This window comes from Nicotiana tomentosiformis, chromosome 12 (assembly GCF_000390325.3).
Source record: "Nicotiana tomentosiformis chromosome 12, ASM39032v3, whole genome shotgun sequence".
NCBI lineage: Eukaryota > Viridiplantae > Streptophyta > Magnoliopsida > Solanales > Solanaceae > Nicotiana > Nicotiana tomentosiformis.
In genome coordinates, this window is record NC_090823.1 from 63761227 (window position 1) to 63786946 (window position 25720).

General features: G+C 39.7%; 1 protein-coding gene and 1 long non-coding RNA gene across 2 annotated transcripts; both read left to right on the forward strand.

Moving 5' to 3' along the window:
- The first annotated feature begins 231 nt into the window (after positions 1 to 231).
- On the forward strand, positions 232 to 9500 carry LOC138903715 (uncharacterized). The gene is made up of 2 exons (XR_011413074.1): positions 232 to 637; positions 9235 to 9500. It is a non-coding gene; the product is annotated as an uncharacterized lncRNA (long non-coding RNA).
- Positions 9501 to 17344: 7844 nt separating this feature from the next.
- Positions 17345 to 17764, forward strand: LOC138902761 (uncharacterized). Its single transcript, XM_070190658.1, has one exon. The coding sequence runs from the start codon at positions 17345 to 17347 to the stop codon at positions 17762 to 17764; it is 420 nt and encodes a 139-aa protein (XP_070046759.1).
- Positions 17765 to 25720: the final 7956 nt, after the last annotated feature.

The window sequence follows — 25720 nt, forward strand, 5'->3', positions numbered from 1 at the left end:
TCAAGTATAGCATGGTATTTCACCACGCTATACATTAACGGACAAATATGCTGTTAAGATATAGCGCGGTGAAATACCGCACTATATAAGTTATGGTCCCCAAGTTTTTTTTCACATATTTTAGTTCTCTGAATTCAAAAGAACTATATTTTTGTTCCGGACTCCTAACGACAGTGACCGGCATTATTAACCAATTGAAGATAGATTCATTTGAAAGGTAGTCCCATTTTAGGGAAATAAAAATTTCAAGGAAGATATTATTTTCCCGTTACTTTTTTACTTTATCGACTTTTTCTAGTTACTTTATTTCAAGAGCACCGTCTCGGTGACCTATCAGGACCGTTTTCCTCAACCAATCACCGCTAATATCCTTTATCAGCACGCCTCCATCACCGTTTGTCTCCACGTGTCGCACCTTCATTGGCTAGTTCCAAATACGTCCCTTCCCCCCCTTCTTTCCCCCACTTTAAATTCACCCAAATTACCACTATCAAAAAATTTGAGATCCAAAGCAAGGTGAATTATACAGAAGACGAACAGGCGTGTGTACCATAATTAGTAAGAAGACGAACAGGCGTGTCGGCGTCATCGTCTTCTCTAGCCGTGGACGCCTCTTTGAATTCTCCAGTACTAAACGGTTCCTTCTTCTTCTTTTTCTTTTTCCAAACAAAGAAATTACTCTATTTTGTGTTGTATTTATCTGAAGGAGATGATTACCTCCGGTAGATTGTTATTATAATATTATTACTTTGAGCCCTAGATATTTTGCAAAAGTGGATTTCTTTTGTTTAGAATATTTATCGCCTGACTGTAAGCACGACAACTAGCTATCTAAGCTGACACAGACACGTTTTAAATTGATTATTTTAAGCTTCCTTGAGGATTTTTTGTTGTTAATAGAAAAGCTTCTGCGTTGATGCGACCGATGCTTATGTCGTGCAACAGGCTCTAAAAATTGTATTTTAATTGATGTGTGTGTGTGTGAAAGACTCTTACTTCATGGCTCAGAATTCAGGATCTGAGTCTTCTTCTCTCGTGACTTCTTTGGCTTTTGCAATTAAAAATTAACATAGACAGAGAGTTTTAAGCATGTGATATACAGCTGTCAATTGCAGTTTCTGCGAGTAACATAAACTGAAATCCCATTAACCACCGGCGAAGTTGAATTTTTACTAGAAATTATGGACATACAAGTAGGAAACTAGGCAGTTTAATCTGGTTGTTAAGGTGTTCTATAGAAATCATTATTTAGCCGAAGGAATGATATATAGTAGAGAACGTCTAATGATAGGAATTTGACAAATTAATGTATTAGATGTATGTACAGAGATTTCTTCATCCGTGGAAGATCCATTATTTTATGTATTGCAAAACCTGGGCACCTTGTTTCATTAGGGCCTTTCCTATAATTGATCGACATTAAGGGTGTGTTTGGTATTAAGGAAAATATTTTTCGAAAAATATTTTTCAATTTTTCCATATTTGGTTGGCTTAAATGTTTTGAAAAATATTTTACTCATGAACCCATTTTCCTCCAATTGTTTTTCCTATTAAGAGAATGAGAAAATATTTTCCAAAACTCTTTTTCAATCTTCCACTCTATTTCCCATCCCACCAACCCACCCCACACCCGCACCGTCCCATTGCCATCCCTAAATTGTACCCCCACCCTCGATCCCCACCCCCACCCTAAATAAAAATGTTATAATAGTACTTTCTTTTCATGTTATAGATAGATTTGTTTTTTCATTTCAACAAATGAGTGTTTTCTTTTCATGATATAAAAAAGTATTTTTTTCATTTTAACAAAAAAAAGTACTCACTTTTCATGATATAGAAAAAATATTTTTTTTCATTTCAATAAAAAAAGTATTTTCTTTTCATGATATAGAAAAAATATTTTTTTTCATTTCAACAAAATGAGTATTTTCTTTTCATGATGTAGAAAAGGTATTTTCTTTTATTTCAATAAAATGATTACTTTATTTTCATGTTATAAGAATACTTTCTTTTTCAACAAAAAAGAGTATTTTCTTTATAGTTATAGAGTATTTGTGTAAATTTTTAGAAGAATAATTAAATTGTTAAAGAAAATAGATTCCTGAAAACGTTGGGTATCTGGAGAGGGGTGGGGGAGGGGGCAAGGAAACATGGGGACTTGGGGAAAAAGGGTGAGGAGAGTAGCATAAAAAAATATTTTCCTAAAAAAATATTTTCTACTCTCTAACCAAACACTAGAAAATATTTTCAGAAATTGTTTTTCACTCACCAACCAAACAAGGGAAAATAAGTGATAAAACAACTCATTTTTCATGAAAACATTTTATAGGAAAACATTTTCCTTCGTACCAAACACACCCTAAATAGGAATGTCAGTCTGCTATGTTATTAAAGCAAGAAAATAAGGGATGATGTATTTTTATTCATTGAGTTAAAATATAGTTATTTGAGGACAATTTTTTGGAAGAGTGCTATGGTTAGAAAATTGGGACATCGTGTATGGGACAGTAGCGTACGAGGACTAGAGAAAATCTCCGCTCCTTTTCTTTCCATTATCCCCAAACTAAGAAAGCCTAATCTTTGATAACTCTTTCTAATATTAGCTAGATAGCTACTTCTCATTATATGTATAATATATATCGAGAGTTGATGATACCCCCCTCCCCCCCCCCCCAAAAAAAAAAAAAGAAATCAGCTGATCATTCTTATAATATTTGTTTAATAAGTAGAACAGGTGGAATTATATGCTTGAAAGATGGTTGGTCATACATTAATAAAATCTTGAAAGTGTGATCGTTAATTGAGAAGAAATTTAAGTGGTACTTTCCATATTGCCTGGACATCAAGGAGAGAATCGGAAGGTGGGTCTATATTGAATTTCTATTTGATTAACTTATACATCTTCCTTAGGAGGGTTGTTCTTAGCCCTAGCTTGATCAAGAGAGACGTAAGCTTGGTACTATGCCTTGGATTGTACACTTTGGGTATCGGGCAAATGAATGAATAATTATTGATGTACGTAAAATATAAATTATGAATCATTTTTATGGTTCCACATGAGAAACCTGTAAGAGCGCAACTTAGATTTTATTTAGTTAGTTTTTGCATAATTTCTTGAAGGGAATCATGTGATGGTGTTCAGAATATAAAAAAAAGAGTATCAAATAAAATGGATCTCTTAGTTAATTTTATCATAATGTACTTCATACATCCAACACTTATACTCTAGAGTTCTAATTGTTCTTTTTTTAACACTTTACATAGCTTTTCATCCACTTTTCATCCACTTGACAACTAGAAGTTCTCCAAAAGTAGAAAATATATAGTTTAAAATTAGTTAGCACTTGCCATATGATTTGGCCCATCTTATTTCTATCTTGCATGTGAAAATATTATTTTGCGAGACAATGTGTTCATGTCAATAGTATGCATAACAAAAGATTGATAGATAATAAGTATCTACCTTTTTTTGCGGAACCTTCGTTCCACATTGAAATTTTAGAAGAAAAGGTGGATTTAGACATAAGCTTGATTTTCCATTTTGGTCGTCTTTGCGACCGAAAGACTAATAATATATGGCAAGCCAGAAACATGAAATTGATCAGTTAGACCTTTAAGATGCTCCTAGTATAAGAGCATATGATTCCATTTCTAATATTGCAACTTTCATTGGGTTATGGTGATAGTTACATTTTTAACAGTTGTAATTGTGAAAGCCAAAACATTAGTGAAAACATTTTATAGTAATTCAATGTTACTACATGATTTCTTAAAGGGAACCACGCTATGGTGGTTGCATAACCTTTCAAGTAAATGCAATACGATTAAACCTCTTTCAAATATATTTAGTCAAACCTTGCTAGTATTTTAGTCGAACAATTTGCTCAAAGGGTGTCAGCGGTGTCAACTTTCTTTCAAATGTAATTTAGTTAAATTCTATTAGTATCTTTTTCAAGTGCACCTATTTTTATGGAACTTTGCTAATCGGGTGTATTGAAAAATGCCCCTTGAAGTTTTTGGTACATCATACTCAACAATAAAAAGTTTGATTGAAGCAAGGATTATGATAAAATGATCTTGTATCCGCTCTCCTTCAACTTTGTTTTTTCATTTTGCTAAGTAGTCTTGCTATCTTATATTTGGTGTCCTTTTGAAGGATTAGAGCATCATTAATTGTTAATTGACTTTTTAGATTTTATTGTGAAGGTACAATTATGAGCAAATATTAGGATATAATTAGTGACCTCAATTAAGGTAAAGGATTTTTTAGTTATATCCAATTGAAATAAGGACTTCAAAATGTATCATAACCTAAAATTATGGAATATTGCCAAGAGGCCACGAGTGTTACATTAATAAAATCTTATAGCATCTATTAATTATAAAGTTGTTTTAGCTATTACATGTGTGAGATATACATATTGACAACTCAATATGTGGATCACAAACTTAATCATGTAACAGGATTCTCTTCTTCGGACGTTATGCAAACCATACATCTCCAAAATACATATAATCATATTCATAGAGCTGATTAAGAAATTAAAGTAGATTAATGTGGGCACAAGCTTACACAAACAGGAACGATAATGCATTTTGGCCAACCATCAATGAAATGTGCTAGTGAAGATCAACAAGGAAGCTCGTTAGTGTCAACTATTGAACTTGTAAGTCGAAGATAATGGTGTAATTGTACTAAACCGCTTCTTAAAAGGACAATTGAAAAGAACATAGTGAATACATAATCCTTGTAGCATGTGATATAATGTGTCATAGTAATAATTCCTCATACGTACAGAGACATGTGTGCTATCTATGCATTGATATTCGGCCATTTAATGTGTCAATCATCCATTTGAAGTCAAAATGTCATCATATGTACAATATGAGGGAATGTACCACAAGTAAGCGCAGACAATGGCCGTATGTGACGTGCCACTGAAAATATTTATGAGAGTCGAGGATAATGCCTTCTCAGCGTCTGTTGTCATAAGTTTTCCCTTAGTGTATTGTTACTTATGGGTATTATTATGTAGGTAATGTGTTTCATTCCATATCAATATTTTACACTTCACTTTCACATTCTTAATCATATTTGCACGACCCAAAACGTGGCTGGAGGGGACACCAAGTGACTCTGTCCTCTCATCCCTTCGATGAAGCATGGTTTTTGCTTTTTGAGCTTTTTTTAGTGCAAGCATCTTCAAGGTAGAATGTGTATTGTTGTGGTTTGTAGTGGCATCTAGGTATGTAATGGCTGAAACGATATATAAAAAAATGAGATAAAGGGGCAAACGTTTGACAACATTGTTATTTGAGTGAAGTTGCCATAGGAGTTGAATCTTAAAGCAAGCAAGGCTTCAAGAATGATGGTCTTCGACACGCGCTTTAGACGTGCTTCGCACAAAGATGATCTTCGAAGGTATGAAGAATTAGGATCAGAATATTTAATAGGCCAAGTGTTGTACCTCCGAGTGACTGTCTATGTAGAGCGCATGTTGGCAATGACAACACTTCGCCTGTGTTATTCACTCAATCATGTAAACAATTAATATTTTTTGTATCTTCAATTAAGTGTAACATTCTGACATCATAATTTTGTGGATTCCACGAAGGTCGTAAGATAACCAAAGTTTAGGCGTGTGAAAGGAGATGAGCGAAGGATGCCTTGGCACAAGGCATGTCAAGGCATGGGCACGGGCACACACGAGGTCATATGCAGGAAGCAAGACGCCATGAAAAGGGTTGGGGGCTTACCTTGTTCCTAACTCGTAAGGATGGCATAACGCAAGTGAATGGTAGACGAGCATCTGAGCTTTGCGGGGCATGGAAGAACATTGTAGCCTATGAGTACTAGAGTCTTGGTGATTTAGAAGAGTTGTGGGAGCATAATGAGCATGTGAATAATGCCAAATATAATAAATATAATATATTTTACTACGGAATGTTGTAGAGCATTTTAGAAGGATCTAGAGGTTGATGGAGCATAATGTGTCTAAATGACTTTAGGTTATGTTGGCCAAAGGTCTACTAACAAAGTTCAACAAGCCAACAAGTTGCAGAAAATTTTAGAAAAGCCTAGGAGGAGTATAAAGTAGGGTTTTGAGTTCGGTGATGATAGACTTTAAGTAGTTTCTTTCTGTAACTTTTAAGTGCTCTTAAACTCTTCGAGTGAGCCTATAAACGGCAAGTCACTTTAACAACCTTGTGAGTGCTTATAGCTTTGTGTGATTGTTGGCCCAAGTAAAGTTTTGTTTTGAAGATTGACAAAGGAAGCTCAGGCATGAACCAGGTCCATCCTCTGTGTACACAGACACGGGCATATTCGATCATGAGAAATGCACATGAAGGAGATAAGCTTAACTTGTTATATTTGATATCTCCTAATCAAAAAGGTTACATAATTGATAAGGAGAAGGACTCCTTACTCAAAGAGAACACTATCCAAGATAAGGGAGGAGTTAGAAGTTGAGGATAACTAGAATTCTTCCACCAAGGAAGAGTAGCATTAGAACTCTAGTTATTTCCCATTCTACTAACTCTATATATTGTAGGATGTTCTCATTCTACGATCACGCATAAAAGCAGAAGTTAAACGTGAGTTGAGAGCAAAATAGCAAGGCATTTTGCAAACAATTATTGTGTGATTCAAGTGTACGAACCTAAAGCTACATGAACCAGATAGAAGAACCAGTTCAAAATGTTTGTCTTTTATTCTAGTTCAATTGTAGTAGGTGATTTTCAAATTGTACCTTTCAGCTTTATCTAGAGGCAATTGTAATATGTACTCTGAGTATTCAAGTTAGAGTTAACTTGAAGTTGTCGCAACAGTTAGAGGCTGGTTGCCACAACGGGATTAGAGTTAATCCTTAGGTTTACAAAAAGTTTTGTAAATGCTGTTTTAGCTCATTGATTTAGTGAAGTGTTGGGAAAAATTCCTACTGAGTAGTAGGTCGTATTTTTTTCACCTTTTGAGCCAGGTATTTTTCATGTAAAAATACTTATATTCTTTACTTTCCGCATTTACTATTTCAGCAACAGTAGGTTAATGATGTAATGATCCGACCGGTCGTTTTGAGTGTATTAGCCCTGATCTCCTATTTACTGTTTCCTCCGTACCTTTTTGGGATACTTAGTCCCTAAAACGGGAGCTTAAGTCTTAGGATTTTGACAGTAGTCGAAACTATGTGAAGATGACTCTGGAATGGTGTTTCGTCGGTTCCGTTAGCTCCGTTGGGTGATTTTGGACTTAGGGGCATGTCTGGATTGTGTTTTGGAGGTCTGTAGCTCATTTAGGCTTGAAATGACGAAAGTCAAATTTTTGGAGATTTTGACCTGTAGTGGACTTTTTGATATCGGGGTCGAATTCCGATTCCGGAAGTTTGAGTAGGTCCATAATGTTCAATATGACTTGTGTGCAAAATTTAGGGTCAATCGGACGTGGTTTGGTTGGTTTCGGCATCGGTTGTCGAATTTGGAAGTTTCAAGTTCTTTAAGTTTCAATCAGAGGATGATTTGTGATTTTAGCATTGTTTGATATGGTTTGAGGGCTCGACTAATTTTGTATGGTGTTTTAGGATTAGTTGGTATGTTTGGTCGAGGTCCCGGGGGCCTTGGGTGAGTTTCGGGTACTTAACGGATTGAGTTTGGGACTTATGCAATTGCTAGAGCTGCTGCACCTGGTGTAATCGCACCTGCGTACTTTCGGCCGCAGGTGCTGCGCCGCAAAAGCGGCCATGGAGCCGCAAAAGCAGTTTTGACACTGTCTAGCTGGGACCGCAGGTGCGACCATAGATCCGCAGAAGCGGAAGTGGAGCAAAGATGCGGGCTCGCAGAAGCGGCCCTTGTTCGCAAATGCGGACTCAGTCCCCTTAAGTTATTTCACATTTGCGATGGAATTTCCATAGGTGATGTACCGCATGTGCGGTTGAAGGATCGCAAAAGCGAGATTTCTGTGCAGAAAAGAGGAAAAATCGAGGGTTTGATTCATTTCTTCATTTTTGGACTTGGGAGCTCGGGAATTGGCGATTTTTCGAGGGATTTTCAAAGAGAGCTCTGGGGTAACGATTCCTAACTCGTTTTTAGTTGTATTTCATTAATCTATAGTTATTTTCTCCATTTAATTTCGGATTTGGATTGAAAAGTTGAGAAAATGGGGGAAAAGTTCCCTAACCGAATTTCTAAGTTTTGATTGGGATTTAGAAATCGGATTTGGATAATTTTGGTACGAGTGAACTCGTGAGTGAATGGGTGTTCGTATTTTGTGACTTTTACCCGATTCTGAGACGTGGGCCCGGGTCGACCTTTTAGGACGGATTTTGGCATTTTTATTAAAATCTTGATTTCATTAATTAGATTAGTCTATTATAGTTGTATTTATGATATGTAATAGTTTTTGGCTTGATTTGGGCCATTTAGAGTCAAATATTCATGGAAAAGGCATTGTTATCGATTGATTGAGTTTGGTTCGAGGTAAGTAGCTTGCCTAACCTTGTGTGGGGGAAATCCCCTTAGGATTTATACTGTTTTTGATATATGAGCGCCGTGTACGTGAGGTGACGCATAAGTACACGGGCTAATTATGTAAAAACCCGATTTTTCTAATAAGTAATAACCTGATTTATTTCTTATTTGAATTTCATCAGCATGTGTAGTATCCTTCTAGATTAGAATAACATGTCTACTTGCCCTAACTATTTACTTGAACTACGTGCAATATGTTTAGTGAATTTACGTGTCTTTCCTTAACTGGTACTTAGGTTGAACTGTAGAACTTCGTGTCGTAACTATTGAATTCTATTGTTTAGCTGCATATTTACTTTGGGACTACGGAACGGTATTCCGGGAGATCCCCCTGTACTGCATATTTACTTTAGGACTACGGAACGGTATTTCGGGAGATCCCCCTGTCTTGCATATTTACTTTGGGAATATGGAACGGTATTCCATGAGATCCCCCTCCACATTTACGTTTGGTACTACGAGACGGTATCTCGGGAGATCCCCTGCTGTATTTCTGTGTGTTGAGCTCTTACCTTTGATGAATTCTTTCTTGTTAAATTTGAGTCTTTATTTTACTGCGATAATTCATTCCTGCCTTGCCTTATTATTATTTATACCAGTAGGGTCTTGACCTGACCTCGTCACTACTCGACCGAGGTTAGGCTTGACATTTACTGTGTACCGATTGTGGTATACTCATGCTATACTTCTGCACATGTTTTTCGCGTGTAGATCTAGGTGCTCCTTATCAGCTGCACTATCAATGAGTTGGGACAACTTTGGAGACTTCAATGTATATCTTCCACGTATGCAGACTTCGTAGTCCACTTCTACTCTTTCTCATGTCCATTATCTTTTGTATTTTTCCTTTGTTAGACTCTAATGTATAGAGACACTAGATTTTCCTTCTATAGTTTGTGATTCATGATGTTCCGGGTTTTGGGATTGTTGTGTATTTTTGAATAACTAGTTGTTAAATTTATGTTTTCATTTCATTATTCCGCAATGTTAGGCTTATCTAGTCGTAGAGACTAGGTGTCGTCACGACGTCATACGAAGGGGAAATTTGGGTCGTGATAAGTTGGTATCAGAGCTCTAGGTTCGTAGGTGTCGTGAGTCACAAGCCGGTTTGTTAGAGTCTCGCGGCCGAGGTAGAGGCCGAGGACATCCACGTAGTGCAGCCAAAGAACCCGCACAACATGCTATAGAGGAGCCCCAGTAGCTCCAACTGGAGGGCAGACACCCGAGGCACCTGTTATTGCACCAGCCCTCCAGGAGACTCTAGCTCAATTTCTGAGCATGTTTAGCAGCTTAGCTCAGGCTGGATTGATTCCACTTGCTCCTTCCGCATCTTAGGCTAGGGTAGGAGCAAAGACTCTCATCGCCGGTACTCTAGAGCAGCGGGTTCAGGTCGACCAGGTTCCAGAGATTGTACCAATGCAGTCGGTAGCTCCAGCTCAGCCCGAAGTTAGGGCAGTAGCTTTTGAGTTGGAGCAGCTCAGACTTGAGAGGTACAAGAAGTACCACCCACCTACCTTCAGCAGATTGGCTACAGATGATGCTCAGGGTTTTTTGGAGGAGTGTCATCGTATTCTCTGCATTATGGGTATAGCGGAGATGAGCGGGGTGTCTTTTACTATATTCCATCTTAGAGGAGTAGCCTATCAGTGGTGGCGTGCTTATGAGCTGAGTAGTTCGGATAAAGAAGCTTCACTTACATGGACTCAGTTCTCGGACATGGTTTTGAGAGAGTATGTCCCTCAGAGCCTCAGGGACTCATGGAGAGTGAAGTTTGAGCAGCTGCGCCAGGGATGTATGACTGTGTCAGAGTATGCAGCACGTTTCAGTAATTTGGCCCGACATGCACCGGCCTTGGTTGGCACAGTTCGAGAGAGGGTTCAACGATTTATTGAGGGACTCCACCCCAGCATCCGGATTAGTATGGCCAGGGAGTTGGAGATGGATATTTCTTATCAGCAGGTTGTGAGTATTGCCAGGAGATTGGAGGGAATGCTTGCCCGGGACAGAGAGGAGAGAGTGGCCAAGAGGTCTCGAGAGACTAGTTATTATTCTGGTGTTCGTGCCCCAACAGCTCATCATGGTAGGGGTTATGTGACTTGCACCGTTCATTCAGCTCTTCCAGCCGCCAGTGGTGTTCCAGCCCCTTCTAGGCCCCATGAGCCTTATTATGCGCCGCCAGTATCTAGTGTGCCTCCTGCACGGGGTGTTCTTAGCGGCCAGTCTAGCAGATCTGGCCCGAGCCAGCCACAACAGCCACGCCCTCCCAGAGCTTGTTTTGAGTGTGGCGAGACTCGCCATATGGTGAGGGATTGCCTAAGATTTAGGAGGGGTGTACCTCCACAGACTTCTCAGCCACAGCGTGCTCCACCGGGTCCTCGGGCTATGATTCCAGCACCAGCTGCCACCCCACATGCTCAGCTAGCCCAAGGTGGAGGTCGGGGAGGTAGAGGTCGCCCTAGAGGGGGAGGCCATGCTAGATATTATGCCTTTTCTGCTCGTACAGAGGCAGTCTCTTCTGATTCTGTCATTACAGGTATTTTCCCGGTCTGTCATAGAGATGCGTTGGTATTATTTGACCCAGGCTCTACATATTCTTATATGTCCTCTTATTTTGCCCCGTATTTGGGCGAATCTCAAGATTCTGTGAGTTTCCCTGTTTATGTGTCTAATCCTGTGGGAGATTCTCTTGTTGTGGACCGCGTGTATCAGTCGTATTTGATTGATCTTAGTGGTTTTGAGATCATAGCCGATTTACTATTGCTCAGCATAGTGGACTTTGATATTATTTTGGACATGGACTGGTTGTCGCCCCATTATGCTGTTCTTGATTGTCAAGCTAAAACCGTGACACTGGCTATGCCAGGTTTACCTCGATTAGAGTGGAGAGGTACCTTAGAGTATACTCCCAACATAGTTATTTCATTTCTTAAAGCTTAATGAATGGTTGAGAAGGGGTGTGACGTGTATCTAGCTTATGTGAGAGATGTCAGTATTGATACCCCTACGGTTGAGTCAGTTCCAGTAGTAAGGGACTTTCCAGATGTGTTCCCAGCTAATTTTCCAGGCATGCCGCCTGACAGAGATATTGATTTTGGTATTGATTTGTTGCCGATCACTCAGCCCATCTCTATTCTTCTATAATGTATGGCTCCTCCTAATTTGAAGGAGTTGAAGGAGCAATTACAGGAATTGCTTGATAAGGGCTTCATTCGGCCCAGTGTGACACCTTGGGGTGCTCATGTCTTATTTGTGAAGAAGAAGGATGGTTCTATGTGGATGTGTATTGATTACCGCCAGTCCAACAAAGTCACAGTGAAGAACATGTATCCATTGCCTCGTATTGATGACTTATTTGATCAATTATAGGGTGCCAGAGTATTTTTCAAGATTGAATTACGTTCAGGATATCATCAGTTGAAGATTCGGGAGCCAGATATCTCAAAGACTGCTTTCAGGACCAGATATGGTCACTATGAGTTTCTTGTTATGTTTTTTGGGCTGACCAATGCCCCAGCAACTTTTATGCACATGATGCATAGCGTATTCTTGCCTTATCTTGACTCATTCTTCATTGTGTTTATTGAAGATATTCTGGTGTACTCCCGGACTCGGGAAGATCATGAGCAGCACCTGAGGACTGCTCTTCAGACCTTGAGAGAAAAGAAGTTATATGAAAAATTTTCAAAGTGTGAGTTCTGGCTAGACTCAGTGGCATTCTTGGGTCATATAGTATCGAGTGATAGGATCCAGGTTGATCCGAAGAAAATTGAAGCAGTGCAGAGTTGGCCAAGACCGTCCTCAGCTACAGAGATTCGGAGTTTTCTTGGTTTGGCGGGGTATTACCATCGGTTCATTAAGGGGTTCTCATCTATTGCAGCACCTATGACCAGGCTGACCCAGAAGGGTTCTTTGTTCAGGTGGACAGAGGAATGTGAGGAGACTTTCAGAAGCTCAAGACTTCTTTGACTACAACCCCAGTATTGCTATTGCCTACAGGTTCGAGGTCTTATACTGTATATTGTGATGCATCGCAGATTGGTCTCGGCATAGTGTTGATGTAGGACGGTAGGTTGATTGCCTACACATCCAGATAACTGAAGGTGCATGAAAAGAACTATCATGTCCACGACCTTGAGTTAGCAGCTATTGTTCATGCCTTGAAGATTTGGCGGCATTATTTGTACGGTATTCCTTGTGAGATTTACACCGATCATCGGAGTTTGCAGCATCTGTTTAAGAAAAAAAGATCTTAACTTGGGTCAACGGAGGTGGTTGAAGATACTTAAGGATTATGATATCACCATTTTGTACCACCCTAGGAAGGCCATTGTGGTGGCCGATGCCAGGCAGAGAGTTTGGGGAGCTTAGCATATCTATTAGTAGCAGAGAGGCCCATGACATTGGATGTTCAGGCCTTAGCCAGCCTGTTTATGAGATTGGATATTTTTGAGCCGAGTCAAGTATTGGCTTGTGTGGTCTCTCGGTCTTCTCTTTCTGATTGTATCAGGGAACGTCAGTATGATGACCCTCATCTGCTTGTCTTTAAGGACACGGTCCAGCACGGTGATGCTAAGGAGGTCACTATTGGAGATGATGGTGCATTGAGGATGCATGGCAGGCTGTGTGTGCCCAATATAGATGGTTTACGTGAGTTGATTCTCCAGGAGGCTCATAGTTCGCGGTACTCTATTCATCCGGGTGCCGCAAAGATGCATTAGGACTTGAGAAAGCATTACCGGTGGAGGAGAATGAAGGACAAAATAGAGTATGTGGCCCGATGTCTAAATTGCTAGCAGGTGAAGTATGAGCATCAACGACCAGGTGGGTTGCTTTAGAAGTTGGAGATTCCGAAGTGAAAATGGGAACGGATCACTATGGATTTCGTTGTTGGGCTCCCACGGACTCAGTGGAGGTTTGATCCAGTTTGGGTGATTGTGGATAGGCTGAACAACTCGGCTCATTTCATTCCTGTGATGACTACCTATTCCTCCTAGCACCTAGCTCGAATCTACATCCGCGAGATCGTCAGGCTTCATGGCGTACCGCTATCTATTATCTCTGACCGGGGTAAGCAGTTTACATCACGGTTCTTGAGAGCTGTACAACATGAGTTGTGTACTCTGCTTGAGTTGAGCACAACATTTCACCCTCAGACGGATGGACAGTCCGAGCGCACTATTTAGATACCGGAGAATATGCTCCGCGCTTGTGTGATAGATTTTGGGGGTGCTTGGGACTAGGTTTTATCACTTGCGGAGTTTGCCTACAACAACAGTTATCAGTCCAGCATTCAGATGGCACCGTAAGAGGCTCTGTATAGTAGGCGGTGTCGGTCCGCAGTGGGATAATTTGAGCCGGGCGAGGCTAGATTATTGGATACGGTGATTCAGGATAGACTTCGCATAGCCCAGTCAAGACAGAAGAGTTATGCAGATCGAAAGGTTTGCGATGTTGCATTCATGGTGGGGAGTGAGTCTTGCTCCGGGTTTTGCCTATGAAGGGCATTATGAGGTTCGGAAAGAGGGGCAAGCTGAGCCCAAGGTTTATTGGTCCCTTTGAGGCATTGCGGCGAGTTGGGGAAGTTGCTTACAAGATTGCCTTACCTCCCAACCTAGCAGGAGTTCATCCGGTATTCCATGTTTCTATGCTCTGGAAGTATCACGGTGATCCGGCTCATGTATTGGATTTCAGCTTAGTCCAGTTGGACAAAGATCTATCTTATGTTAAGGAGCCAGTGGCTATTTTAGACAGGCAGGTCAGAAAGCTAAGCTCAAAGAACATTACTTCTGTGAAGGTTCAATGGAGGGGAGAGCCGGTTGAGAAGGCAACTTGGGAGAGCGAGCAGGATATGCGCAGCCGTTATCCTCATCTTTTCACCAGTTAAGGTATGTCTTTATGCTCGTTCGAGGACGAACGATTGTTTTAAGAGGGAGAGGATGTAACGACGCGGCCGGTCGTTTTGAGTGTATTAGCCCCGATCCCCTATTTACTGTTTACCCGTACCTTTTTCTGCTTATGTGACTTGCTAGGAGGTTTTGTTTTTGGGTTTCGGAGTGTTTCGGGACACTTAGTCCCTAAAACGGGAGCTTAAGTCTTAGGATTTTAACCGTAGTCGGAACTGTGTGAAGACGACTCCAGAATGGAGTTTTGTCGGTTCTGTTAGTTTCGTTGGGTGCTTTTGAACTTAGGGGCGTGTCCGGATTGTGTTTTGGAGGTGTGTAGCTCATTTAGGCTTGAAATGGCGAAAGTCAAATTTTTGGAGATTTTGACCGGTAGTGGACTTTTTGATATCAGGATCGAATTCTGATTTCAGAAGTTGGAGTAGGTTCGTAATATTGAATATGACTTGCAAAATTTGGGGTCAATCGGACGTGGTTTGGTTGGTTTCGGCATCGGTTGTTGAATTTGAAAGTTTTAAGTTCTTTAAGTTTGAATCGGAGGATGATTTGTGATTTTAGCGTTGTTTGATATGGTTTGAGGGCTCGACTAAGATCGTATGGTGTTTTAGGATTGGTTGGTGTGTTTGGTCGAGGTCCCGGGGTCCTCGGGTGAGTTTTGGGTGCTTGATGGATTGAGTTTGGTACTTATGCAATTGCTGGAGCTGCTGCACCTGGTGTAATCGAACCTGCGCACTTTAGGCCGCAGGTGCGGCACCACAGAAGCGGTTTTGATCCTGTCCAACTGGGACCGCAGGTGCGGCTATAGATCCGCAGAAGCGAAAGTGGAGCGCAGATGCGGACTCAATCCCCATTAAGTGATTGCACACCTGTGATGGAATTTCAGCAGGTGCGGTTGAAGGCTCGCAGAAGCGAGATTTCTGGGCAGAAAAGAGGAAAAATAGAGGGTTTGATTCATTTCTTCATTTTTGGACTTTGGAGCTCGGGAATTGGCGATTATTCGAGGGATTTTCAAAGAGAGCTTTGGGGTAACGATTCCGAACTCATTTTTGGTTGTATTTCATTAATCTATAGTTGTTTTCTCCATTTAATTTCGGATTTGGATTGAAAAGTTGGGAAAATGGGGGAAAAGTTCCCTAACCGAATTTTTGAGTTTTGATTGGGATTTAGACATCAGATTTGGATAATTTTGGTACAAGTGAACTCGTGAGTGAATGAGTGTTCGTATTTTGTGACTTTTACCCGATTCCGAGACGTGGGCCCGGGTCGACTTTTTAGGACGGATATCGGAATCTTTATTAAAATCTTGATTTCATTAATTAGATTAGTCTATTATAGTTGTATTTATGATATGTAATTATTTTTGGCTATATTTGGGCTATTCGGAGTCAGATATTCGTGGAAAAGGCATTGTTAATGATTGATTGAGCTTGGTTCGAGGTAAGTGGCTTGCCTAACCTTGTATGGGGGAAATCCCCTTAGGATTTATACTGTTTTTGATATATGAGTGCCGTGTACGTGAGGTGACGAGTACGTACACGGGCTAATTGTGTAAAAACCCAATTTTTCTACTAAGTAATAACCTGATTTCTTTCTTATTTGAGTGTCATCAGGATGTGTAGTATCCTGCTAGATTAGAATAGCATGCCATTTTGCCCTAACTGTTTACTTGAATTACATGCAGCATGTTTAGTGAATTTACCTGTCTTTCCTTAACTGGTACTTAGGTTGAAATGTAGAATTTCGTTCCTAACTATTGAATTCTATTGTTTAGCTGTATATTTACTTTGGGACTACGGAAAGGTATTCCGGGAGATCCCCCTGTACTCCATATTTACTTTGGGACTACGGAATAGTATTCCGGGAGATCACCCTGTACTGTGTATTTACTTTGGGACTACTGAATAGTATTCCGGGAGATTCCCATGTCTTGCTTATTTACTTTGGGACTACGGAATGGTATTCTCGGAGACCCCCTGCACATTTATGTTTGGGACTATGAAACGGTATCTCGGGAGATCCCCTGTTGTATTTCTGTGTACTGAGCTGTTACCTTCTATGAGTTCTTTCTTGTTAAAATTCAGTTTTTATTTTACTACGATATTTCATTCTTGTCTTGCCTTATTATTATTTATACCAATAGGGTCCTGACCTGACCTCGTCACTACTCAATCGAGGTTAGGTTTGGCACTTACTGGTGCCGATTGTGGTGTACTTATGCTACTCTTCTGCACATATTTTTCGTGTGCAGATCCAGGTGCTCCTTATCAGCTGCACTATTAGTGAGCCAGGACAACTTTGGAGACTTCAAGGTATATCTGCTACGTTCGCAGACCTCAGAGTCCCCTTCTACTTTTTTCTCATGTCTATTATCTTCTGTATTTTTCCTTTGTTAGACTCTCATGCATAGAGACACTAGATTTTCTTTATGTAGTTTGTGATTCACGATGTTCCGGGTTTTGGTATTGCTGTGTATTTTTGAACAACTAGTTGTTAAATTTATGTTTTTATTTCATTATTCCGCAATGTTAGGCTTGTCTAGTCATAAAGACTAGGTGCCGTCACGACGTCATTCGGAGGGGAAATTTGGGTCGTGATAAAGGAACACTTAAAAGAACCATGTCCTTCTATAGTCAGTACACGCGAAAATTAGACGCCACACAAATCACCTCCCCCCTCCCCTGTGTGGCATTAACGTATAAAACATCAATTGGTATTAGAGTAGGTTATCCTTGAAGAGGCTAACACCTTAAGAGAAGATCAAGATGAGTGCACCACTTGGAAACTAGGAAGGGCAATCCACTGCAAGGCCACCACTCTTCAACGGCCAGTATTACTCTTGGTGAAAAAATAGGATGCGAGATCACATCATAGGAGAAGACTGTGAGCTATAGGACATTGTCACAGATGGCCCACTGGCTAGCATGAATATAAATGCCGAAGGAGTAAAGGTGCCAAGGATAAGAGCTGACTGCACTGCTGAGGACTTGAGGAAATGGGAGAAGAATGCTAAAGCCAAGAAATGTCTTGTTTGTGGACTCGGTCCAGATGAGTACAATAGAATCCAAAGTTGTACCACTGCTAAGAAAATCTGGGACACTTTACAAGTGGCTCATGAAGGAACACCTAAAGTTAAAAGGTCCAGAGCAACTCTACTGTATTCTCATTTTGAGAACTTTACCATAAAGGAAGAGGAAATCATTCAAGAGATGTGCACAAGGTTCACTACATTGACAAATGAACTAATGTCTCTTGGAAGGATTATTCCTGAAGAAGATAGAGTTGAGAAGATTTTGACAAGGGTTTTGCCTGTTACTTGGGAGAGCAAAATCACTGCCATTTAGGAATCAAAGAATATTTCCACTCTCCCATTGGATGAGTTAATTGGAAATCTCACTGCTTATGAACTTAGGAGACAAATCATGAAAATGGATGTACCTAAGAAGGAAAGGAGCCTAGCACTCAGAATCACTGAAGGTTCTTATCTAGAAGATGATGAAGTGGCTATGATCACCAAGGACTTCAAGAAGTACTCGAGGAGAGGAAATGGTCCTTCAAGAAGTGGAAGCTTTAGTAAATCAATAGTTCCTGAGAAGCAAGCCAATGGTGGATGCTACAAGTGTGGAAAGACTGATCACCACATCAAAAACCGTCCCCAATGAGAAATTGAGTGGAAGAAAGAAAGAGCTGAATGAAGGAACAGAAAGAAGGAACAGGTTCAATCCAAGAAAAGCAACAACAAAGGATCAACCAAGGCTATGGCCGCTGTTCGGGGAGAAAGCTCAGATAAAAGCTCAGATGATGATGATGGGGATGAACAAGCACTTATGGCCATTGGAGAATCTGATGAAGAAACTGAGGTAAGTGTAATTCATATCAAAGACAAAATTAAATCATTGTCTAAAGAAAGGTTGTTTGAGTTACTTCTAGAACTGATTGATGAATCTCAAGATGTAAACAATGAAAATGAACAGTTGTCTAAAGAATGTGTGATTTTGAAGGCTAAGTGCAAAAAACTTCGAACTTGGGAAAGTGAAACTGTAAGTAAAAATGCTGTGTTGAAGAACCAGGTTCATGCACTTGACTCAACTATCCTAGAGCTTAGATCTGAAAATCTAAAACTAAAATTAGGAACATGTAAAAGGATAGCTGATCACACACAACTCACTCTAGAAGAAAACGTAGGTAACATGAAAGATGAGATGTATAAAAGGGATGAGCAGGTAAGATTTCTAAAGGAGGATTTAAGCAAGGTCAAGCATGAGCTAGACAAAACCTGTAAATGGAACAAGTCCTCCGATGCAATTTCATGGCTATAGAAACATCATAGTAGCAACAGAAGAGGAACTTGGCTTTGGGAACCTGGCAACTAAATGGGATCCTAAAACAAGTACCTCACACTTCCTGAGAACAAGATTTGCACACACTGTGGTAAAACAGGTCACTATAAAAGTTAATGCACTGCAAAAGAAAAGGCAAGTCAAAAGAACAAAGAATTTGTTTAAGGGAAAAATAGGCTACCAAGTTGGGCTAAAAAGAATTTGATTCATCCTTTTGCCTATAGAAAGGGACCCAAACTAGTTTGGGTTCCTAAGACTAACCTTTTATTTCCTTTTGCAGGTCCAAGTGAAGGGGAGCAGCTAAATATGGTACATGGATAGTGGCTGCTCAAAGCATATGACAGGAAGAAAGAACCAGTTCCTTTTACTTGAGGACCTCAAAGGAGGTAATGTCTCCTTTGGAAATGGGAAGAAAGGTAAGATCATTGGGGTTGGAAAGGCAGGTAAGACTGATTCTCACTCTATTGAGAATATCTATTTGATAGATGGACTAAAGTACAGTCTAATAAGTGTATCACAATTGTGTGATAGAGGTAACATGGTAGCATTCACCCCTACCAAATGCTTTGTGATTAATCTTACCACTAACAAGATTGTTTTGTAGGGAAAAAAAGTGAACAATATATATGTTATAGATCTGTCCACACTTTCAGAAAATGAACTCACTTGCTTAAGTTTGTTAGATAATGATCCCCTCCTTTGGCACAAGAGACTTGAACATGCCAGTCTGAGTCAAGTTAACAAATTAGTCTCCAAGGACCTGGTGATAGGGCTGCCTAATATCAAATTCAAGGAAGATAAAGTTTGTGATGCTTGTGAAAGGGGGAAGAAGGTAAGATCCTATTTTAAATGCAAGAAAATGGTAAGCACCATCAGGACGATGGAACTGGTCCATATGGATCTTTGTGGTCCATTGAGATCATTAAGCAGAGGTGGTAAAATATATGTGATGGCGCTTGTTGATGATTATTCTAGGTTTACTTGGACATTGTTTGTAACATCTAAAGATGAAGCATTTGACATATTTATCTCTTTTGTTAGAAAAATTCAGAAACAACTGGGTAATCAACTTGCATCAATTATGTCTGATCATTGCACTGAGTTTGAGAATTCTAAATTTGCTGAATTTTGTGATGAGCATGGCATAGATCATAATTTCTCTGCTCCTAGTACTCCACAACAAAATGGAGTAGTTGAAAGAAAGAATATGACACTTGAAGATATGGCTAGGACTGTGCTTGTTTCTAGTAAACTGCCCCATAGCTTCTGGGCAGAAGCTGTAAACGTCGCATGCTATATCATAAATAGGTGCATGACTAGACCTCTTATAGAGAAGACTCCCTATGAGTTACTTAAAGGGAGAAAATAAAACATATCCCATCTTAGGGCATTTGGATGCAAGCGCTTTGTGCAAAATAATGGTAAAAACTCCCTAGGTAAGTTTGATCCAAGAAGTGATGAGGGAGTATTTTTGGGATATTCTTCACATAGTAAAGCTTATAAGGTCTATAACAAAAGAACTATGTGTGTTGAAGAAAGTGTTCATGTGTTTTTTGATGAAACTAACACTCTTTCTGAGAGATAGGAACATGATGATGAAGCAATTGGGCTGGTAAGAAACTCAAATGAAACCATAGCCCAGACTGAAGCTGCACTAGAGGAAGGAACAGGAGATGGAACATGTCCTACCACTCAGGGCAACATGACAGGGGGAATAGAACAAAGAAGAATTGATCCTCAAACCTCAAGGGAACCTGTCCATGAACCTGTTCCTCAGCAACAAAACATTGAAGGAACATCAAGGGGAAACCAGCTGGTTGTGAAATCTTACAAGTATCGGAGTTCTCATCGCATTGAGAACATAATTACTGATCCAAACTCTGGAATCAAAACCAGATATTCATTAAAGAATCTTTGTGCTTTTGATGATTTCTTATCTTTTATTGAACCTAAAACAATTGTTGAGGCTTTGCAGGATGCAGTCTGGGTAAATACAATGCAAGATGAACTCCACCAATTTGAAAGGAGTCAAGTTTGGCATTTGGTACCAAGACCCAAAGACATATCAGTAATTGGCACAAAATGAGTCTTCAAAAACAAACTTGATAAAGATAGAACAATCAGAAGAGAACTAAGCACATAGATGTTAGGCATCACTTTTTGAGGGATAACTATGAAAAGGGTTTGATCACTGTGGAATTTTGTGCTACTTACAAGCAAATAGCTGACATCTTTATAAAAAATCTAAGTAGATATCACTTTGATTTGTGACATCACCTAAAAAGACCATTTCAAAATTTCACAATTGAAAAAAATTTGAAAAAAAGGAATTTGATGAAATTTGTTTTTTTGGTTAGAAAATCTGTAAATTTTGTATATAGTTAGATTAGATTTTGCTCAGTCTCATACTTTCAATAGTATACTTTTGTGCTATGTGCTAAAATGACTCATTAATCTCTAATGATATTATCTCTATTTTATTGGAAAATTTAGACTTACACAAGAGATTTCTCAGTGAAGAACCTGGTTCATCAAGATTACTTGGTATGTATTCTACACTCAGCATAATTTGAAATAACTATATTTGGATCATGATTAAAAGAAGAGTCCCACCTAATCCCAAATCCTTTTTGGACTTATCCGTTACAAATGAACCAGTTCCGTTCAAGAGGAGTCCTAACCGCATTAAGTGCCTAGATTCTAAGGATAGTCTTGCACGTCTTTTCAAACTGACTTGCAGTTTGATTAGACTTCTACAAAGCTGCCGTTACTCAAGTGAACTCCTCCACTTTATTGACTAGTAGTTATTTGTTTCTTTACTTCTAAACTTTTAAGCCGTCCAAATTCTCTCAAACTACTCTCCTCTTCTACTCTCACACAAACTCGTTTTCCAAAGCTCCCAAACTCAGAAATGGCAAACCCTTCTGAAAAACCTTCATCCCCACCCAAGGAAATCATATCCACACCATCTATCACACCATCAACCATACCTCTATCTAAGAAAGGAAGAACTAGGATGCTTGCTCGCAAGACTGTGGCTGGGAGTGCATTATTTAAGAAATTAGATACACAATTGAGGGATAGCCATGTCCAAGAACCTTAGAAATCTGAAGACTCATTTAAATCTGTACTGAGGGGGAAGAGACGGTTTCTTTTGAAACGGAACAGGTAACCTCTAGCCCTAAAGTTACTCCTGAAACTATTTCTGAGGTTGCTACGAATTTGGAGAATAGGTTTGTGCTGGTATGATCTATGGCAGGTGTTGAAACTATTGTGTCTGGAAGGGTTGGTGGTAAAAATGAAAAAAAGGAAAAGAAAAAGAGAGTGAGGGTGCTCGGAGTACTGTGAGGGGAAAGAGAAAAGAAGTGGTTGGTTCTTCACCCACTCCTGTTAGTCTAACTAAAGAATCAGGTGCAATGGTTTTTTGGGGTGAGGAATCTGCTACAATAGAGGAGGGTATGAGAAAAACTGGGGGAAGTGGGTCTAGAGAAACTGCTGAGAGGCTGGTTCAACTTGGAAAAAAATGTAGATGAACTTGTTCCATCTAAACAGGAAACTCTCGCAGACCTACTAAAAAGGGTGACTGCAAGTTACAAACCAAAGAAGAAAAGAAGTTCAGGAATTAACACCCCTGGCACTGCTAGGGCAAACAATAAAAGGAAGGCTGCATATTATATCCCTGTTGAAATTTCTCCCACAAGAGAAAGAGCCACAAGAAGTCAGAAGAAACAGAGTGAGGCTGAACTGGAGAAAGCCTTAGAAGAAAGCAAAAGAAAAGTTACTGCTAAGGGAAAGAAGAAGGTGAGTGCCCCTGTTGAGCCTGTTGAAATTGATGAGATAGACGTGGTCCTTCGAGATGAAGATGAGACAGAAGAAGTGGAGGTTCTGACTCCCAAAGCTAAGAAAGCCAAGACTTCCACCAAGAAGTCTATTTCAAAGTCAAAGTCCGATGAACCATCCACTTTGGCTAAAAGAACCAGGTCTGCTGTGAAATCAAGAAAAGTGAAAATTACTGAGGAAGAAGAATGGACTGAAGAAGAAGAAGATGATGATTTTGATGCTGAGAAAGACAAAATGGTCAAATTTGGAAAGAGGACTATCTTGAAAGGCAGACTCCTCAGGGACTTGGAGGAGGAAGGAATGGTGATGCTTTTGGAGAAGTTACAGTTACAAGGCTGGAAGGACATGGTCTTTCAGATGGATGACAGGCTGGCCAGGAATTAAATTGTGGAGTTTATAGCCAATTGTAAGATAAACGATGGTAGGGTCACCAGTTTGTAAGGGGGTGAAAGTAATTTTTGATGAGAAAGAGCTGGGAGAGAGCTTGGGTGTACCTGCTGAAGGGTACAATGATTAAAAGGAACTAAAATGGCCAAGTCTAGAGAATCTCCCTACTGCCCTTGCCATTACTAGGAAATTTGGTGACAATGAAGAGGAACTTGAGCCCAAGGCTATTTACAAAAGTGAGATGAAGCCACCCCACAAAGTGCTATTCTAATTTGTAAACAAATGTGTGTTGCCTAGGCAGGAAATAAGGCACATTGCCACATTCATGGACCTGGTCATTATGAAATATTTGGATAGTGGGAGGCAAATCAACTAGCCTGGGTTTATAATCAAGCTTATTGATAGGTTTCTAAATGGTACCAAGACTCATGCCATACCCTATGGCTTTATTCTCATGGCTGTACTTGCACACTTCAAGGTACCCATCAAGAAATGGGAGGTTGGTACAAGGATCATTTTGGGGCAAATACTCTGACTGCTTGTGACTATGAAGTCCAAACCACTCCTAAAGAACCTGGTTCATCCAAAAAGGTACCAGTGAATAGCAAAGTGCGAGCCTTGGTACAAGAAAGTGGGGCTAAGGATGCTGAGATTGATAGGCTGAAGAAGAGGTTGGTAGAAGTGGAGACTGAGAGAAATGCTCTTAGAACTGAGCTAGCAAAAGAAAAGGAGAAGAATGATGGCATTCTTCAGGATATGCTGAAACTACTCCAAGCCAAAAACTAAGAACCTGGTCCTTCCCAGCCTTAAGCCTCCTAAGCTAGTGTAGATCAAGTAGTGACCCAGTTCAGGATTTGTTTTGTTTCTTTATCTCATGTTCCAATGTTTTTATTTCTTCTTATGCTTTGTGGTAGGATCTTATCAATCACTGAAATTCACCGTCTTTTGCTCTAACTGTTTGTTTATATTTCTTAGATGGCTAATATCCTTAGATTGGTATATGATGATTAATCCATGATTGCATTTGAAGTAGCACCAGTGGCCATGAGTAATTCTTAAAATATGGTTATCTTCCATATTTATGCAACTTTTCGATGATGCCAAAAGGGGAAAAGGGTTGTGCTTATACTTTGAAAAGTGATGTTTATAACCTAATGAATATGGTCCTTGATGATAAATGATAAAAATGTAAAATGTTCTAACATTGTGTTGATGTTGAGCTAAGTCAAAACATGGTCTAAGCTTATGAAAAGCACGAATTTGTCATCATCAAAAAGGGGGAATTTGTTGGCCCAAGTGAAGTTTTGTTTTGAAGATTGACAAAAGAAGCTCAGGCATGAACCAGGTCCATCCCCTGTATACACAGACACGGGCATATTCGACCATGAGGAATGCACATGAAGGAGATAAGCTTAACTTGTTATATTTGATATCTCCTAATCGGAAAGGTTGCATAATTGATAAGGAGAAGGACTCTTTACTCAAAGAGAACACTATCCAAGATAAGGGAGGAGTTAGAAGTTGAGGATAACTAGAACTCTTCCACAAGGGAAGAGTAGCATTAGAACTCTAATTATTTACCATTCTACTAACTCTATATATTATAAGATATTCTCATTCTACGGTCACACACAAAAGCAGAAGTTAAACGTGAGATGAGAGCAAAATAGCAAGGCATTTTGCAAACAATTCTTATGTGATTCAAGTGTGCGAACCTGAAGCTACATGAACCAAATAGAAGAACCAGTTCCAAGTGTCTGGCTTTTATTCTAGTTTAATTGTAGTATGTGGTTTTCAAATTGTACCTTTTAGCTTTATCTAGAGGCAATTATAATAGGTACTCTGAGTATTCAAGTTAGAGTTAACTTGAAGTTGTCGCAACAGTTAGAGGCTAGTTACCACAACATGATTAGAGTTAATCCTAATGTTTACAAAAAGTTTTGTAAATGCTGTTTTGGCTCATTAATTTTGTGAAGTATTAGGGGAAAATCCTACTTAGTAGTAGGTCGTGATTTTTTTACCTTTTGAGCTAGGTATTTTCCACGTAAAAATACTTGAGTTCTTTACTTTTCGCATTTATCAATTTAGCAACAATATGTTAAGGTATATTTAGAAGAATCAGGTCCTTCTATAGTCAGTACACGCAAAAATTAGAGGCCACACAAATCATCCCCCCTCTTGTGTGGAATTGACGTATAAAACATCAGCGATAAATTGGGTGGGCATCCCCCTTCATTCCCCGATCTTGTTGCTGGTTTTTCTTTTGAATCGTAAGTGTTGTTGGCTAGTTAAACACCATAACTGTTCTAATGGTGCTTTCTGTCGTTCCTAAGGCATACTTGGATGCTTGTTGAGGCTTTTACAAAGGTCAAGGAACCACTACGGAAGGTTGAACTTTTCATCTATGAATAGGATAGTAGGGCTAAGTGTTGAGAAGCAAGTAAATGATTAGGTCGGCGATAAAGTGATATCAGAGCATACTTACTGGGTTATAAAATGTGGTGCATGGGCGCGAGAACATGTATATCGAGAAAATAAAGAATGAGTGGCTCGAGTCGTGCAAGAAAGAGAGAGGTTGTTTCCATGAGGAGAGAGATTGACAATAATTAATAGATTAGGCGGCGGAGCCACCACCACATGATACTCCCAACAAGTTGCCTTGTTGGAGGTAGGTGACTTAGCTTTCTAGAAAGGCTAGAGAGAGTAGAAAGTGTCGTATTCATGCTTGAGTCA

Excerpts from the sequence above, each read along its gene's own strand:
- LOC138902761 (XM_070190658.1), top strand. The coding sequence starts at position 17,345 with ATGAATATAAATGCCGAAGGAGTAAAGGTGCCAAGGATAAGAGCTGAC.